Consider the following 18,628-nt stretch of genomic DNA (forward strand, 5'->3'; position numbering starts at 1 on the left):
TATGTATAGTGAGAATCAACCTTAATTCGTATTTTGAATAATCTTTGCATTTTGATCAGATATTTTAATAGCTATCTCAATTGAGGAAATAGTGTAAATATTGTCGATGTGTAACATCTGTTGCATTTGCATTAAATGATTTACAGTAAGATAAATATACAGGGTGGCGCAGGGCAGTATCCCTACTTTTGAGATGGCGTTGTGAGTAGTCGGGACTCGGGACGTGTTGGAGGAGTGGGGGTAAGCTCGAATGACACTGTGGCCCTAACCTTGGCTCAGGCTGTGACGATGGAATTTTCCGTTAGTACCACTGTCAATTGTAGACATGGCTTGGTCGAATGACCAACGCGCTTGTGCAGTGGAAACGTATTTTGCTCAAAATAATAAGTCTATATATTGATGCAGTGCAGCGTGCGCTGTTCCTGACCGCTCTTAAATCCATTTTGTTGTGGGTGGAGAACTTCCTAGAGAACCTCCATGCATGTGGTAGTGTAGCGAAAAAGAGAGTTGGGGCTCAGAGGACCGTCCGAACCCTGACCGTGTACAGCAGTGTATTGACAATGAGGGACATAACTTGTGACTTGATTACTTGAATGATGTGTTGTTTAAAACAAAGTGAAATTATTATATTAAAATAGCTGTAGGCACCCTTTTGATGCCACAATAAAGTTTTGTTATAACATTTTTCGTTTTTTAAAAGTTAAAGTTAGAGGGATACTTCCCTGCACAAATTACATTGTTTGTGACGAACTATCTGGCCAGGTTAAAATGTGTAAATTAAAAGGTCCAGCCTTGCGGGTGGTATATACAAGCACACCGAATCCCTTAAAAATAATTATACCTATCCTTAAGGCGCCTCTGAAGTAAATTTGTTGTGCTAAACGGAGTGTGTAAAGTTGCATAACCTCTTCAAAAGAGCATGTTACAAGTAGAAATAGATGATTGAATTTGTCCCATTCTATTTGGTGGCTCTTTATTTATAACCTTTCAATGGATTTAATTATAAATGCAAGGAGACTAATAACACTTGCCTAATGAGCTTTTCTATTGATATTAATACATTCATCTTGTTTATTTATTCCATGGTAATTAAAATACTATTAGTTTACGTATTTTCCTGTTTAGTGTTTATTCAAAGGATTTTGAGTTTTTCAAGTATGGATATTTTTCTCTAAAGCAATATTTTGCATATGGTGCACTATTATTACCGGCGATTGTAAATTAGGCCGATGGTTAGGTACCTCATTATTATAAAGTATATGAAAATTTGGTCGGTGTCCAATTTAGATTGAGACACCACAAACCGAAGCAATCTAGTTTCGTTTGTTGATATACAGGAGGAAAGCGAAAGTTTTAGGTTTTGTGATGTTATCCTATCTTGCTACCCATGCAAAATAGAAGAAAGGTAATAATAACTGTCAGTTTTTGATATTTTTACGTAGAATCTAGTGGACTAGTAAAAAAAAGTTTTGGACCACTCTGAGATTTGATCCGAAGTTGGTAAACACCGTATGTTTCATAAAATCAGTTGTTTGCTTTCTTTGTCCTAATTACACTGATGTATCACAACCTATATAAATTTTTCAATTTTACCCATGAAAATGAATAAAAACGTAAGTTTTTACTGTTTGAAATACAAATAGCAGATTAAGGGCCGGTATTTCCATCTTCGGATAAAGTACTAGATTCGTACCTGCCAAATAACTTATACCGCCCGATATCTACCGTTTATCTATCTGCGAGTATTTCCATCAGCGTGCGGTATAAATACAGGGTGATTCCTATAGTACCTGCCACCGTTTGGGAGCGTATAGGGGGTGCCTAGGGGAAGTATTTTGATATAGGACACTTGGGGTCGGAAATCTAAAATAAGGGCGCCAGAACCAAATTTATCTTCTGGAATTTCACGCCTGTATGTAGGCAACCCAACCGACCGACGTTTCGCGCGGAGCGATGCAGAGCGAGTTAGCGCGAGGAAGCGACATGGGAGGGAAGGAGGGAAAACGACAGTCAAAAGCAATAACGTTTACAAGTGTTCAACGTGGCCACCGTTGTTCTCAATGCACTTCCTACTCTAGGCCAACCACTCCCCTCGAACTCGCGTGAAGACTCCTATGTCCTGGCGAACAGCCTCTCCGGCCATGACGACGCGCGAATTTAAGTCCTCTTCGGGATTCGACGGGAGTCTGGTAGACGTGCGCTTCCATCACACCCACAAGTAAAAATCTAATGGGTGATTGTCGGGCGAGCGGCAGGCCACTCCACCGCACCTTCCACGGCCGATCCATTCTGTCCGGATAGGTGGTCCAAAGTGTTCCCTCACCCTGCCGCCCCGTTAGTGAGCAAGGGCACCCATCGTGCTGGAACAGTGGTCCCAGTACAAAGTTCACTGGAATCATTTAAAGTCTGGAGCACCTTCGGCGCAGGAAAATCATGGTAATTTAATGGCATTTAGACGCGGAGGGAGATGTAAGGCCCCAGTAGGTGTCCCCCAGGATGCCAGCCCAAACCGTTTAAAGAAAACTTTGTCCTGGTATCCTCGCGTAAACGTTTTCATGAGGATTGTTTGCTCCGCCAGTAGTGGCTGTTACGAGATTGAAGGTCCCTCTCTTGAGAATCTCGTCCAGTAACTAGCACGCTCCTCAGAAAGGTCGGATTTAGTTCTCCTCCTGGGACGACCTAAGTTGCAGAATTCCAGCCCCTTTCATGGTCACCCGGCCGTAACCTTCTTGCACTTTCTTAACTTATAGGTTGTAAGTTGTTGTTGTTGGCGAATGTTCCACACTGTGGTGACTACAACCCACCCGATCTGTACAAGTCGAGTGCTAGTACGCGGGTTTGCCTTCGAAACGTTCCAACACATCCTCCGTTCAAAGGCATTTACAACGGGCGGATCGCGATCACGGGCGCTAGTTGGGCTGCGAAATTAGGAGGAGGGTCGGTTGTAAAACAAACAAAACATTTTCGAAAATGGAGTGCTTAAATGACCCAAGTTCTATGTGCATCACGAATCTGTGTGTAAAGTTAAGCCTCCTCAGCTTACTGCAATGCCCTGTTCGCACAGTCGGAAGATGAACTTCTTGAAAGACCGTCTGCAGGGTAACTTGACGGTTTGGATTTACCGCTCAGCGTACGCTCGTCGTGCAGCTCGTGCGTTACCATTGCCAATCCGTACATGAAATGCATGTCCGCTTATTCCGTTGTTAGTAGTAAAAACGTGCCATAGTGTTTATTCCAGAGACTTGTTATAACTAGACCGCGCGTAACGTAGATTTTACTATAAACGCCTGTTGTCAAGATAGGATAGGCAACCAACTGTTCATCGCGGGGCAGACGTACATACGTTCTGCAGCTTGCTTTAGCCATGTTTATTCTAAATTTTTGTAGCAAAAAAAGATAACATTGTAGTGTACTTAACCCCCAAGTTCTACGCTAACTTCACACTACAAGAACACGGAAATAAAATAAGCCCGGCAACGTTTTAAAAAAATGGCCACCCGAATGACTATTCCCTCTAAAACTAAACAAGTACCCGCTTAAATTTGAAAAGTGGCACGTGATAAAACATCTAAGGCAGGGCCTCCTTACGTTAGTTGTAGACAACGCTTTGACCTGAAGCACAGTAGGGAAGGAATTTTAAATAAAACACTGAAATGGTGAGAAGTTTGTTTAATAATGATCGTAATTATTATGATTGTGAAAACCCGGAAATTTAGTTGATGTACATTAATATAAACAAAACAAACAAAGCCAAAAGGTGTCGTACTCTCGCAAAAGTCACTGCCAAGGATAAAAAGAGTACGACGTAAGAAAAACCTTGCAGTTTGATTAAAACAGTCCAAAAGTTAATTAACAAAATATTTTGTAAAAGTTTTAGCAGTAGTTAACAAAGATAGTAAATGCATATACACAATGTTGGTTACACTCAAGGTTAAAGCAAGTTTTTGGGGACAATGGGTCAGGTAGAAGCAGGTACCAAGATTCTGAGAAGGGGTGAAATACACAGGATGTGACTCATCTTTGGTGCAATAAAGTCCTTTTGTTGAAAGCAAGATGGAAAATTACATGGCCTTGTAGGCAAATTTAACTAAAAACAAAGATATGTGGAAATTATTGAATCGCCACTCATTTAACGCACATAGATTCTAAACTGAAGAGCTTTGATTAGCGTAATCTCGCTCCTGCAAGATGGGTAGTCCGCCCCTGGTTTCGGGGTTTCGAACCTACAGTTGGATGTCGAAGAAAGTGCACGGAATTAGGTGCCCTAACACATAAATATAGACTACAGTTTCTTTTTCCACCTTCCCGAGACTGCTTCATTCACGGAGAAAATTGTTAGTAACATACAACAAGTCAGTACATACATTAAACGAATCAGCAATTTCCACATATAAAAATAAAATGAAAACTTACATGAATGTAACTTCAAGGACAAGACCAAGTAATCAACATCAATAAACATAAATTAAGCAAACATTACATCAAAAATGTAAACAATTAAAAACAATAGCATAACGGTATCACACATATGATTGCATTGCGGTTAAACAAAGTAAATTTCAAAAACAGAGATTCAAACACCCAACAAATATAAAATGCGGCATACAAAACACAAATACGATATAAAGAAATGCAAAAATTACTACCTGCATTAAATAACACAAAATAACAACAAACATTTATGGAGCGAAACGTTCACTACCTCCATTCAAGACCAGATGCCAAACGTAACTCCCGTTCGTGCTTTCTAGGTGGCGCAGGCAACTTTTTTTCCCACCTAGAAATTGCATGGTTGCCAACTCTCAAAAATGTATGTATCGTCGTAAGCTGTATATACAGGGTGGAACCTTTCAACATATAGCTGTTAACTGTTTTAATCGAATTTATTGGTATTTTATTTGAACTAAATTGGTATATAACTGCCTTACTCTAGTCCTAATTTGATTTATATGTGTATTTTGGTGGTGAACACGCATGGGAAAATATACTCTTAAAACTAAAGATGTAAGTAGTAAGATATGATTATTTAGCGGATTTTGATTCAATATATGGTTATCCAAAAACCCAAATGGGCTGTAACTGTTATTTATTTTTCTTAGACTGCTCATAACCATTTTGTTTACAACGCGGTGTGGTGTGGATTGAATGAAAAACCTGAACACATTTTCAGCAATTTGGCAATTTTTAATGCATCGCTTGATACGTGCAACAATCCTCCACGATTTTTTCTAGTTAAAAGCTTTGAATGATTCTCTGATGCGAATGTCGCATCTGTACATATGGAACATTTAACAGACTAAGCTATTTTTCTTGTAACAAAACCTGAAATATACTTAGTACCATTAAGTACTTAGTTACGTCTATACCTAATAGGCAAATAGGTATTGCCGTTATCTTGCTGGTAAAGGATGTCGAATAATAGTTCTACGTTATTTTAAGTGAATGGGAAAGTCGAAAACGCTCGGTATTGCATTATTGTTTAACACCTTTGTAGGTACCTTTCTAAAATCGGCTTCATTCCCCGCAAATGCACTATGGTGGGAGTAAATTTTTCGCTTCGAATGGCTCTGATCCATTGGCCCTTTAAACCTTTATCCGTTGAAAATCAGCATATTATTTAAAAATTTATCGACAGAGTACATGTTGATAGGCACAAGTTAACCTAAGTTTATTGGTTTATTCTCAACAGAAATTTATCTGTTCACTAATTCGAGCTAATCACGAGAATGATTAATGAACGGAACATATCATCTCAGCGATTTTTGCCCCGCGGTGCATTGTGTGTTGCATACTGTGTCGACAACACCTTAGATACGTTAAGCGCAGTCTAGTTATAGCAAGTCTCTGGTTTATTCACTTGATACGCGTCGTTGCAGACGGGATTTCGTGGGTTTAAACAAAATTCTGATCAAGTGTCAGCCACACATCGCCGCCTGAGATCGCTCCGTGTGCACCGCCGGCCGGTTGGGTTGCCTACCTACAGGCGCGAAATTCCAGAAGGTAAATTTGGCTCTGGCACCCTTATTTTTGATTTCCGACCCCAAGTGTCCTATATCAAAATACTCCCCTACGCACCACCTACACGCTCCCAAACGGTGGCAGGTACTATAGGAATCACCCTGGATATCCCGTAGATGGCTACCTAACCTTAGCCAATGTTGCCGATTTTAGAAGTCTGTAATAGAAAAAGATAGCGAACGGCAAGGCCATATATTAGAGCAAGATAGCTTACTAGCTGACAATTTGAACGAATGCTTTTGTTTTGGAAAGAAATTCAGTGACTTGTAATATACTTGTCAAACGTAAATTACAGAATAAGCTTTACTTATGAGTACTCTGAACATGAACCAAAATCGTGATGTAAATGCACCGCGTAGAAAGAAAAGGCTAATTTCAGCACATCTGAAAATCGTGTGCTTGTGTCAAGAAATTCTTGATCCATTTGGAATCTAAAATAGGTTACCTATATCCTTCAAGAAAACATAGTATGTATTTGCGTACTTCTACTTCCATACTTCAATTTCTTTCTTCCTATTTAGTGTAGGTACGGTTGGTAATTTCGCAAATTTTTAAAACGTCACCAGTTTACTGGAAATTTGACGCAGTATCCTGGGGTTATGTTGATAACTGCAGAAAATCTACCCAATAACTTTATCTAGAACTTATCCTGCCGATAATATTTAAACGAGGTTCGAAATACCCGAAGTGACGCTAACTGTCGGTTTACCTGGAAGATATCTTATACTTATAACTTTATCCCGAGATGGAAATACCGGCCCTTAATAGAGATTATGGTTTTTTTTTATTATATCCATGGTAACTAAGGCAAACTATACCAGTCAATAATGCTGATACATAATATTGTAATCAGGATAAAGAATGAAAAAAAAAATATTGCAAAGCAAATGTGAGATGTGGAAGTTGGAACGGAGAAAGCGTATAACTGCTTCCACATTTGGAAAAATATGCAAGATGAAAAAAAGTACTTCGACAGCGAAAACGGTTACAGCACTTCTTTACAGCACATTTATGGGAACACATGCCACAGAATTTGGACTAATCCATGAGGTCAATGCTATCGCATTATTTGAGCAGCAGTATGGAAAACGTGTTCAAAAAAGTGGTCTAATCATTGATAAAGATATTCCATTTCTTGCCTGTTCACCGGATGGGTTGGTGGAGGATGATGGTGTCGTTGAGGTGAAGAGCTCCGAAAAGAGCGGGGACCTGTCACCGATAGAAGCCTTCCAATGCGGAAAAATCGACTTTTTCCATAAACCAGGTGACACATGGTGTTTGAAAAAAAACCCATAGCTATTACTATCAAGTACAAGGGCAACTGCACATAACAAATAGAAATATTTGTTACTTCATAGTATACACCAGAGGCGGCATACATGTGGAACAAATCGAAAGGTAATAATTCGCATTTTTTCTGTGAAAGATATGTTAATTTGTTTTTGTAGAGATGACGTTTTTTGGACTACCAAAATGGCGGAGAACTTATCTGACTTTTATTACAACTCGCTAATCCCGGAATTGGTAGATCCACGAAGAAGTAGAGGACAATACCTGAGAACAATTTACATGAGTTGAGGGGGAGGTGCAACACTATGCATTAATTATTTAATAAAGTATTTTTTCTTATTGTAAATATGTATTTGTATATTGTATATAAAAGTATAACATTTCTTTGTCTATTTTTTAAAATCATCTTTTCCTGATACTTATGAGTCCCTTCACTGTTGTTGTGTTGTGAGACGTATCCCTACATGTTTTATATTCAATAAAGATTTATCGCAATAAATTCGTTGCTGGGTATTTACTATGATCATTATTGACCAAATTACCTATTTGTTATTTACGTGCCTAAAATGAATTTAATTTTCATAGAAAGTCTAAAAAGTGTTAAAGCGGAACCGCTATTGATAAAAGGAACTGCGAAAGTGATTAAATCACCCAAATCTTTTTTCAAAGTTGGACCTTTTCTATAAAAGATGAAAAAATAGCTATCCGTACGAATAGTGGACTTTGTTAGCAGATTATACTGCGTTCCATTCGGTCAAAATTACGTTTCGGTCATTTTGCCGTACATATGTGCCGTGTGAACGAGGGGTCAGTAGGATTAAAAAACAGCGGAAAAAAAAAAGTTATAGATACCCGCAATGAAAGTATAAGCCACAAGAAACTCGACAAGATGGTAAAAAGGTGTATATTTAAAGGAATTTCCCCTTTATTTGTGTCATAATGCATATTTAATCATCTAATTGCCATATAATTAGCCAGGTACAAAAGCAACAGTCGATTTCGCCCGAAGGTATGAGGTGCAATCTAAGCTGCCTAACTTCGATTTAAATCACTGAAAAATTCGTGACGTCACCCAAATCTTTTTACCAATTTGGCGCTTTTCTATCAAAGATGAAAAAAATTGCTATCCGTAGGATTAAAGTGCTTTATTAGCAGATTATAAATCGCCAAAAACCATGTTCATCGCGAAAATAGAACTCCAGTTATCCTTTAAATTCGTTTTATCAACGACTCTAATTATTTCAAAAAATATGATAAATATCGAAAATAAAAATCCGTAGGATTAATGTGTACTATATTTCCTACAATATCCAACATCGACCTAATTTCCAAAGCAACTGTAAAACCGTATCCTTTATAAACTATTTTGTCCTTTTATAGGTCATTTCAGATTCAGTTCATATGCGCCTTAATTCATATACGGATTCCACATAGGGGTTCCGATATCAATCACTTATAATTCTATGCTACCTTTGTGATGAAACTTTTTTATAATTTTCCTTAAAATGGAATCATTTTATTTCTTTGTATGATTTATAAGTAAGTACCTATACACTTGAAATCGTGAACATCATTTGCAATAACCATGTTCACAGTATGTAAAATTGTAAATCATAGTGCATAAAGTGACCTTTTTTTAACAACATATCAACTTCCAATCGTTTCAAATTTAATGCGATTTTTAGTTAATATCAATGACCGAATGACCCCAAAAAGGTCTGTTAAAGACCTAAAATCTCATGGTTTGGCGTCCATTTTTGTAAAATAAAAATGTCTTCAAAGTTTTGAATGTGACATTAGCTAATTGTAGGTATTTATCAATTTGAATTCTTGGCAAAAAAAGGAGAGAAAAATGTCAATAGTAGCTACTTCTTTTTTCTCCTGTGAAAATGGTTTCCCTTATTGTTGATCATTTCTGACATATTTTGACTCAAGTCACATACTGTTTAAGAGAACCGTCTCATGTAATCCATAGTACTTAATGCTTAGAAAACAAAGTAAGTGATAACTATAGCAACAGATGTAGAGGTACATTTATTATTAATTTCAGTTGGTAAATGCATAATTATGTGTACATAAGAAACAATAAATGACAAATATCAAGGTGACCAGTCTTCTTATCTTGGACACATAGCATGACGGCCACCGTCCACAGGTAACGAAGCACCTGTTATGTTGCTTGCATCATCGCTAGCCAAAAATGTAATAGTGGCAGCAACCTCATTTGGATTACCTGGTCTGCCGAGTGCATGAGTGTCCTTAGTTCTACTTAAAAATTGTTGATACTGGTCATCGTTCATTCCGCTACGTTTATGTAAGTTGGTAGTTGTAACGCCAGGATTAACACAATTTACTCGAACTTGTTTACTAGCTAATTCCAGCGCTGTACATCTTGTAAATTGATCGACACATGCCTTAGATAAGCAATAAGCTAAAACTCCCGGAAATGCACGAATGCCGTTAACACTAGATACATTTACGACATTCCCTTTTGATTGTATTAAAAACGGTGTGGCTAACATTGTTAAATGAAATATTGAACGCATGTTAATGTTCATTAAACGATCATATTGTTCCAAAGATGTGTTTTCGATACTGCCACTTTCAATAATACCAGCATTGTTGACCAAAACATCTAATTTTCCGAAATGCTTAACAGCGGAATCTAAGATGGCTTTTGTATCAGCTTCATTTGTCAGTTCTCCAGTGACTACATGTGGAGTTGGTGTATTTGGAGGCACTTTGCATTCAGAGGCAACTTTTTTTAAATTTGCTTCATTTCTTCCAGTTAACACGACACTGGCACCTAATGCTGCAAACCGTTTTGCTGTAGCAGCACCAATGCCAGAACTCGCTCCTGTTATCAATACTACTTTACCAGCAAATTGCATAATTCTGGAAAATATAACACTTAAAATGTACCCTCTAATTTGAACTATCTATTCTATTTCAAGGTTTTATACTTACAAATAGTAAATTTAAAGATTGGAGAAATTAATAAAAATTCAACAGAGATAATCCGGCAATCATGCAGTACACTCCCACGCCACGCTCATTCGTAAATAACTAAATATGTTATTTTCAACTTGTTACTTGATGGAAATGTTTGAACTTTTGGTGTGAGTTTGTTGCCGAGCAGGTTATCTTTTTATGGTTAAGTACAGGGTGTTCCATTCCAACTGGATGATGCAAAATGTAACTAGAATGTAAGATGGTTGCGTAGGGACCAACTACTCATAGTACCTATATAGTACCTACTCATCTCATTCGTTTTAATCTTCGCGGCCGGTATTATAAAGCATAGTTAACTATGTTGTATTGGATGTTTTTCCAAAGAATGATATCATGACAATAACATGGCAGACCATGCACTCAAAATATAACCGGCCATAAATAAAGCAAAAATTTACACTAAAAATGATAACGGCTTCAAACATTAAAAGTTAAACGCCCTACAGACGGTACGATTTGTCGTACAACTTATCGTACGACTTAGATCGATACTACAGTCTGACAGATAATCGTACCGTGTGTAGCGATGTCGTACGACGGATCGTTAGTCGAAATCGTATCGGATGGTAGTATGAACCTGCCATAAAACTTGGCGTACTACTCGACTTGCAAATTGCAGATCGTATCGTGTGTATGTGAACTGTGCGATATCTGACCAACTTTAGTACGATTTCGACTACAGGAAAGGTGATGAGTCTATTATTTGGGCATTTCTCGCTACTTTACCTTTATTAGAATGGATGCTTAATATAAAGATTTTTGGGAGGAATTCATAAGCTTATATAGACAACATAGTTGTTTGTGGAATATAAAGTCGAAGGATTATGCAAATAAAATTAAACTCAAGTTATGAAGAATTGCTAATAAAATATAAGGAATTACTCCAACGCCACAATAGACATTTGTCAACTAAAGTTTGCTTTTAATTGCGGCATTTGTCGTTCGACTTATCGTTTACATTTGTAGGGAATCACGTCGCACGGTACGATAAGTTGTACGACAAATCGTACCGTGTGTAGGGCGCTTTAACGGCAGTTTTCATACACGTGATCCCCACGTTGCGTGGTTGAGTACTGAGGTTGAGTACAGGAATTTCGCATTGTGTTTGAGCATACACAATTCGATCACCCACTCGTTTGGATCGGGGTGAAATTGCATTTCGTTGACACGATTGCTGACACACGTAAACATAATTTTTGATTCGCGTCATAAAGGGGTGTCGATTAGTGGGGTAATGGTTGTTGTTGAAGAGTATTCGTACGGATACATAGCGATAGGCCGTTCGTCCACCTACGCAACACGACTGCGATTCGAACAATAAAAAAGTTTCCGTCGATCAAACTGACCCAAAAATGACTCTGTGTTCAGTTCAGTTGCCTGCATAATGTCGAGCAGTTCGGATGACGATGACGTTGCAGAGTTATACGTACTGGTAGGTATGTCATAAAAAGAAAGTTTAGAAGAAAATGGTGGATACATCCATTTATTAAGAACAATAGATGCAATGGAGTTGCCGTACTAGCTAGAGAATTACGAAAAGATAGCAAAAAGTTTCAACTTCTGACATCTCATTTTCTCATTTAGTATTTCCAATTTGAAACGTTACTTCTAAGATCTATATACAATATCTCTTCTTGAATACTCAGGTATTTTGTGGTTATACGGGCATGGGTAGGTATTTCTCTACAGCTTCTACTAATTTTGTACAGAACACTTGTTCATTACACTTCGCCATTGTCATTGTCTTTTTATACAGGGTGGTCCCTAGCGCAACGCAGCATAGGGATTTCAATGGTAATTTCTTTAAGGTCAATTACTAGCTCCCCTAATTATTTTAGAGCAAAAGTTTAAATAAGTTTTTTTTAGAGAAAAAAATACTGCATCTGTTCATACTTTTAGTTACAATTTTCCATTTTTCAAAACCGTAGAAATCGACAAAATAAAAACTTACATTTTTATAAATCAGTGATGCTTTGGAATCTTTATAACAAACTACAAGCGCATCGCATCTAAGTTATCGTTGTTTGACGTCGAACCATTTTCATATTTAATTCTGTTACAACTATCCGATGCAAGAAAAACCGGCAATTGGGTAGGTAATGTTTTTTTAGAGAATGTATGTTGCATCTGCATCAGATACTATTTGTTTATCATGTTCCGGAATCAGAGTACCTACATAATCGAAGAAAAAAAGCTGATTTGAAGAAGATTTGTTCCTAAACTTATATTCGGATTTTCCGCTACTGCAACCAAAACGTTGAATGTATTGTCGTTTTCCTGATGGTTTTGACGGACATTTTGAACGTTATTGCACTTGCAGTTCTTTAACTAATTTATAAACAAGTATAAATTTAATATACGTCAAAGGCAAATAATGAAACATGACAGCTGTTTTTTTAGGTAATTCCAAGGCATATTTGATTTATTGTAAAATGAACGTTTTTATTTTGTCGATTTCCACGGTTTTGAAAAACGGAAAATTATGAGTAATAGCATGAACAGATTCAGTATTTTTTTCTCTAAACAAAACTTATTTAGACTTTTGCTCTAAAATAATTAGGGGAGCTAGTAAATGACTATAAGGTAATAATCACCATTGCTGCGTCGCGCTAGGAACCACCCAGTATATGCGCATAGGACTATAATCACAAAGCAACTGACATTCCCCGTCGCCATATGACCAGTTGAGCACGAGTTGCGCAATAGTTAAGTTGCCGTCGCCTTGGTGGAGAGAAACTGTAAAATACAGGGTCAGATGCATTAGCAACTTATTTCCGATTGTAAAGTGATTTTATTAACGGTCGGATTGCAGTTGCGTCGCGTCGGTGGACGAACGGCCTCGTAAATAAAGGCCGCTTGACATGGAGCAATACTACGCGCAAGAACTTGCAGAAAGAAATTGCAAGGTCAAATCCTTGCATGCAATAAGCATTGCATGGTATTTGACATGCTGCAATTCTATTTCAATTGCCACATGTCTGCCAACAGAAGAAACATATGGATTTGTCAACAAAGTTGTTAACCTCAAATGAAAATTAAATTTTGATTGCTTGAAGAAACATGAAAATTACAAGAATAAATAAGATTAGTAAAAACAAGTAATGAGTGCGTCTCTCAGCATCACAGTTGCCGCCGCTGTATTTTACTAGGTTGGTGCCACAAAAACAACTAGATTTATCCCTAGAATTGCACGATTCATGCAAGAAAAATAGCACCGGTCCTATAAAAATTGCATGCAAGTCTCTTTCTTGCAGCAATTGATCAGCTGGCTTTGAACTGCGCATGCCTTTCGCAATTTTTCTTGCAACTTGCATGCAATTGCAATTTTTATTGCTCCATGTCAAGCGGGCTTAACGGGCGATCAAAAATGAGTTGCTGTCGAGTCGCCTTTGGAAGTAGGACCTTGTCCCACCAAAGCGACACGACCGCGACGCGATGCATGTAGCGACGATGTATCTTTATTCTTTTATAAGGTGTCACCGCTCTGAGAGAGCAAACTAAGGCACCGATGGCGCCGGATGGGCTTTAGGACACCACGTTCGGGTGAGCAGTACGGGGTATAGCCTAGTAATAAAGAAAAAAAACGGCAGTTAAATTCGAATGAAAGTCGACTACAGGATGCAAAACAAATTTGGGAGCCTTTTAGGATCTCATAAACGGACGATATACAGGGTGTTTTTTTGGAGCTTTAGTTAAACGTTTCTGGGAAAGTAAAATAGGTAGGTTTTTGAAAAGTTGTACTCTGTTACTCTGAAGGCCGAATCGATGTAAAATATTTTCAAAATGGCGCCACTTCCGGAAACACCGGAAGGAGATAGTAACATCGTTATTTTAAATGGCAATCCCTATATACCAGTCATATTTTTTCAAAATTTCAAATGGCACCCCCCTAAACAAATTATACCTCTGGGTAGTCAAAGCTATAAATTTTCCACTGATATAAACAAAACCACACATTCCATAGAAAAATTTTAGAGAAAATTCAAGCCGAAACGTCAATTTGTAAAAAACAATAAAAGATGTTCAATTGTCACAACACAATTATCAGCAAAGTACCGGCAGTGTAACATTGTTTTTTAATAAACAATGCGAAAATGTTCCAAACCTAATGGTTGATATCGTATTAATTATTGGAGAATATGTTAGCGCAATTGTTTGTTGGCGTCAAGAGTGTACGCTGGGAGATATCCTGACAGAACACATCCAGATTCACGCACGTTTTAGAAGGTATTGGATAGATTTACAACTACTGGGAGTGTAAAACGAGCAAGGAGATTAAACGGAAGGCAGTTTTGACCGAAGATAATGACATTGAATTTATAAAATTCAATGATAATGAGTTGCAAGTTCTCGGGGCAGCTGTTGACAATCCTCATATTAGTATGCGCGTGAAATTAGTAGGACCACGGAAATTTCAATGCATTCTGTGCAACGTACTCTTCAAAAGTACAAGTTCCATCCGTTTAAGATGCAAATGCACCAGGAATTGCAACCTCAAGACTTTCAAGTTAGGCAGGATTTCTGCTTGTGGGCCATCAACAAAAATTACAAAATCGACCAAGAGGCACCCTATCTTATGCGCGTGTTATTTACCGATGAATCGACGTTCCATAAAAATGGCGCAGTTAATCAGTCCTTACTACTTCGATGGCGATATTTAAGGTTCCTTCGTGAGGATTCTTGGAATTGTCATAAAATCACAACCTAAACAAAGTTGACTGACTATTCGCTGTATCTCAATCACATTACAAATTTTAAATTTAATATTCTTTAAGGTGGCGTTTACATTGAAAAATTGGAAATTTGTTTCCACAATAACTGCCTTCTGGGGTATTATATTGAGATGCCCCAACCTTAGCAATGTCCTGTGAATGTGATTGTCGATACGAAGCACCCTATACATCATGTTGGTTGCACAAGCTGCCAACCGAAATCTGGTGGGATTACAGAGAAGGGAAAGAGAGCGAAGATGAGACGAATGGAATGTCTTGGAAGACCACATGTGTTTACAATTTCTAACACCTGCAGTCCACTTTTTTCTTAGAAATGCGTGAAATGCAGGGAATGGGCGATTTTGGGGTGGTTTAGGGGTATTAGCAGATCAAATTAGCGCGTGGCTTGGGTTGGTCAAATAAATGGGATTTAACATGTGTGTTCATGGTCTTTGTCTTGTAACCGGCTGAAGTGTAAAGTACGGCTTGTCTTGAAATATTTTGTGATACCTTAATCATTGCTGTGTAGGTACTTTTGCTTTGTTATATCAGGTGAGGTATTTGCTTTATTCAATTAATCTATAAATGTGTGTAACTTGAATGCAGATTGTAACCCTTTACTTATGTACTTACTGAATTCAATCCCTTGTACCTTTAATGTGTAATCTTTGTTGGTATTGGCAATCGTGTTTCATTGTCGGTAGGGCTGTATCTGTGCTGTACATACTTGCGTTGTGTACATATTTAATTTGTGTATTGTGCTTTTTAGTCACTCTCGATTATTGCATTACATTTCATTATATTTGCTTATTTGGGACTGTGAGTAATCAAGAGGGAAGTGAAGTGTGCTTGTTTAGAGGGGATCGAGTTATTCAAGTTTATACGGCCTTGGTGAATCTAACACTAACATTTTCACTCGTTCCGAACTCAACAACTTTAGCCCAGGTTTACAGGGACCCCACTGGGCCTGGGTACTCCTACCGCCCGGCGAGGTATATTTGATATTTCTTAGTTTTGCCCGATGTATGTGTTGTAATACCTGGGGAATGGCTCGATCCCATTTTGGTTACTCATAGCGTGTTTGTAGTAGTTACCCCGATTTCGAGAGGGCTCAAAAGTGCTGTACATTAGATGTTGTTCATTATAGGACTACTCCGAATTAGGTTTTCCTGCAGTTTTCCTAATTCGTAAGGTAAATGCTGGAGTCGTATAGAACCGCTTAAGACCCTCTGCAGGGGCATCGTTTTGTTATTAGCTGCAATATAAACTTAATCAGCTATTGCTTTTGGTGTACCTTACCCATAAAACGCCCTCAGTGCCTGCTGAGGACCCAGTTATTACCCAACGTAGGTGTCCTACATGACGATCACGATCTTAGTGCACTCGGAGTGGCCCCAGAGTGACAGATTCTCGCGGGAAATGTAAGCGAGAATATTCAAATAGGCAGCCATGTTAGTTTGGCATTCCCGCTACTACAGAATATGGTCCAATATTCCAGTGTGACTTGAAGTTGGCGTTAGTCCACCAAGATAGTAGGAGGCTAAGATCATCACAATATAGCATCCTTGCTTCTGGGTAAAAATTTTTGGGTGAAATAGCATTCATTCAAATATATAATGTTCCGACATTTGCATGAAACAAAAATTATTTAGCTAATTCCTGCACTTTCGCCGTTATTTAGGAAATAAGTTGTTAAAAAACTCCCATATAAAATATATATCTCATTTGTATTGAAATTGTTATCAAACTTAACTTCATTCATAAGCTTAAACCCTTAGCAACCATCGTATTTTTTTTTACCTCGAAACAAAGTTATTGAGGAAATCGCAACGCAACTTTTGCACTTTTTGTAAACGCCACCTTAACACCTGAAGAAACAACTAAATTTAATTTTTTCACCATTTTTACTAATGCGGTATGGTGTTGATTCACCATTTTGCTTAATCGACCTAGCTCGTCGTGGAACACTCTCTATATGGTATACCCACGCCTATTGTGTGATGACTGGTCGATTTATTTTTATTACTGATACATTTATCTGTGTTTATTTATGTAGAAAGTGGATACCTACGTGACAACGTGTACAGGTACTTAGTTTATATTTAGATGAGTTTAGAAACAACTGGTTGAACTATGCAGTTTACTGATAAAGTTGTACTAATAACTGGTGCAGGTTCTGGAATTGGTGCTGCAACTGCTCGACGATTTGCGCGGCTTGGAGCGTTTTTGGTATTGCATGGGAGAAATAAAGTTAATCTCGAAAAAGTAGCCGGCGAATGCGTGCAAGTTAATGCAAACAAACCACTGGTACTAACTGCAGAATTAACTAATGATTCCGATGTCAAAGCCCTTATTGATTCCATTATTGACCACTACGGGAGACTGGACGTGCTAGTAAACAATGCTGGTATTCTGGAAATAGGTACAATAGAGACCGTAAGTCTGGAACAGTATGATAACGCCATGAATACAAACATGCGTTCACTGTACTATTTAACAATGTTAGCTGTGCCTCTTTTGATAACATCCAAAGGAAACATTGTGAATGTGTCAAGTATTGCTGGGCTGCGGTCGTTCACGGGCATTTTACCATACGCTCTATCAAAAGCGTGCGTAGATCAGTTTACACGATGCGTAGCATTGGAACTGGCAGCAAAAGGAGTGCGTGCAAATTCTGTTAATCCCGGCGTAATTATCACGGACATTCACGTGAAAGGTGGTATGAGCGAGGATGAATATGAAGCATATCTAGAAAAATGTAAAACAACACATCCACTGGGCAGAGTAGGACTGCTTAGTGAAGTAGTCTCCACCATTACCTTCCTTGCAAGTCAAGATGCTAGTAACATTACTGGTGCATGTATTCCAGTTGATGGAGGTAAACACGCACTATGTCCTCGTTAAACTACAGAAATATTCATACCTAATTACCTACTAATTATAATAAGCGGGTCATGCGATAGCTGTAGCTATGGTGAATTATATTTATTGTATCATGATGGTGAATGACATAATTTAGTTATAAACATGTACAGTGGCGGATTTACATGTAGGAACACTAGGCACGTGCCTAGGGGCGGCAGTTTTAGAGGGCGGCATTTTTTCGCACTATATTTATTTTAGGTAATATTTTTAAGTTTTAGTCCCCTAACAAGTTACAACAGGACAAACATTTTTTATTAAAATTATGGAATAAATTGGAATTGGTAGATAGTTTAAACAAACTGTAACTGTAACAACCTTAGGTACCTATACTGTATTTCTTTTCATATTATAGTTTTAAAAATTTCATGTTACAGTACAACCTCGATAATCCGAATACACGCTAGTCCGAAATCGCGATAGTCCTCGTAACAACGATGACACCCCTGAAGACGTTGAAAAGAATAAAGTTTATTTCTTAATGCTTGTCCGAAAGGTCGGTGGTGCGAATCTATTCGGATTAACGAGGTTGTACTGTGATGTGATTTTTATTAGCATCTTAAAATTTATTGCAATTTAAAGATTATTTTTGAAGGGGCGCTTATCTTTCGGTGTGCCTAGAGGCGCAAAAAAATTTAAATCCGCCACTGCACATGCATTGTATATACATTGAT

General features: G+C 38.0%; 2 protein-coding genes and 1 long non-coding RNA gene across 3 annotated transcripts; 2 read left to right on the forward strand and 1 right to left on the reverse strand.

Annotated features, from left to right (window-relative positions):
- Window positions 1-6,260: 6,260 nt before the first annotated feature.
- Window positions 6,261-6,685, forward strand: LOC116182168. Its single transcript, XR_004147437.1, has 2 exons — window positions 6,261-6,485; window positions 6,540-6,685. It is a non-coding gene; the product is annotated as an uncharacterized LOC116182168 (long non-coding RNA).
- A 2,632-nt stretch (window positions 6,686-9,317) lies between these two features.
- On the reverse strand, window positions 9,318-10,458 carry LOC116182167 (3-oxoacyl-[acyl-carrier-protein] reductase FabG-like). The gene is made up of 2 exons (XM_031502666.1): window positions 10,276-10,458; window positions 9,318-10,203 (listed from the first exon to the last, which is right to left on the reverse strand). The coding sequence occupies exon 2, from the start codon at window positions 10,197-10,199 to the stop codon at window positions 9,426-9,428; it is 774 nt and encodes a 257-aa protein (XP_031358526.1). The 5' UTR covers window positions 10,200-10,203; window positions 10,276-10,458; the 3' UTR covers window positions 9,318-9,425.
- A 6,667-nt stretch (window positions 10,459-17,125) lies between these two features.
- Window positions 17,126-18,191, forward strand: LOC116182165 (3-oxoacyl-[acyl-carrier-protein] reductase FabG-like). The gene has a single exon (XM_031502665.1). It carries the CDS (start codon window positions 17,166-17,168, stop codon window positions 17,934-17,936), a length of 771 nt encoding a protein of 256 aa, XP_031358525.1. The 5' UTR covers window positions 17,126-17,165; the 3' UTR covers window positions 17,937-18,191.
- The last annotated feature ends 437 nt before the right edge of the window (window positions 18,192-18,628 follow it).

Source organism: Photinus pyralis, unplaced genomic scaffold, assembly GCF_008802855.1.
Source record: "Photinus pyralis isolate 1611_PpyrPB1 unplaced genomic scaffold, Ppyr1.3 Ppyr1.4_unclustered_Scaffold4085, whole genome shotgun sequence".
Taxonomy (NCBI): Eukaryota; Metazoa; Arthropoda; class Insecta; order Coleoptera; family Lampyridae; genus Photinus; species Photinus pyralis.

Bases quoted from the DNA above. Each gene is read 5' to 3' on its own strand.
- LOC116182167 (XM_031502666.1), bottom strand. From the start codon at position 10,199: ATGCAATTTGCTGGTAAAGTAGTATTGATAACAGGAGCGAGTTCTGGC.
- LOC116182165 (XM_031502665.1), top strand. From the start codon at position 17,166: ATGCAGTTTACTGATAAAGTTGTACTAATAACTGGTGCAGGTTCTGGA.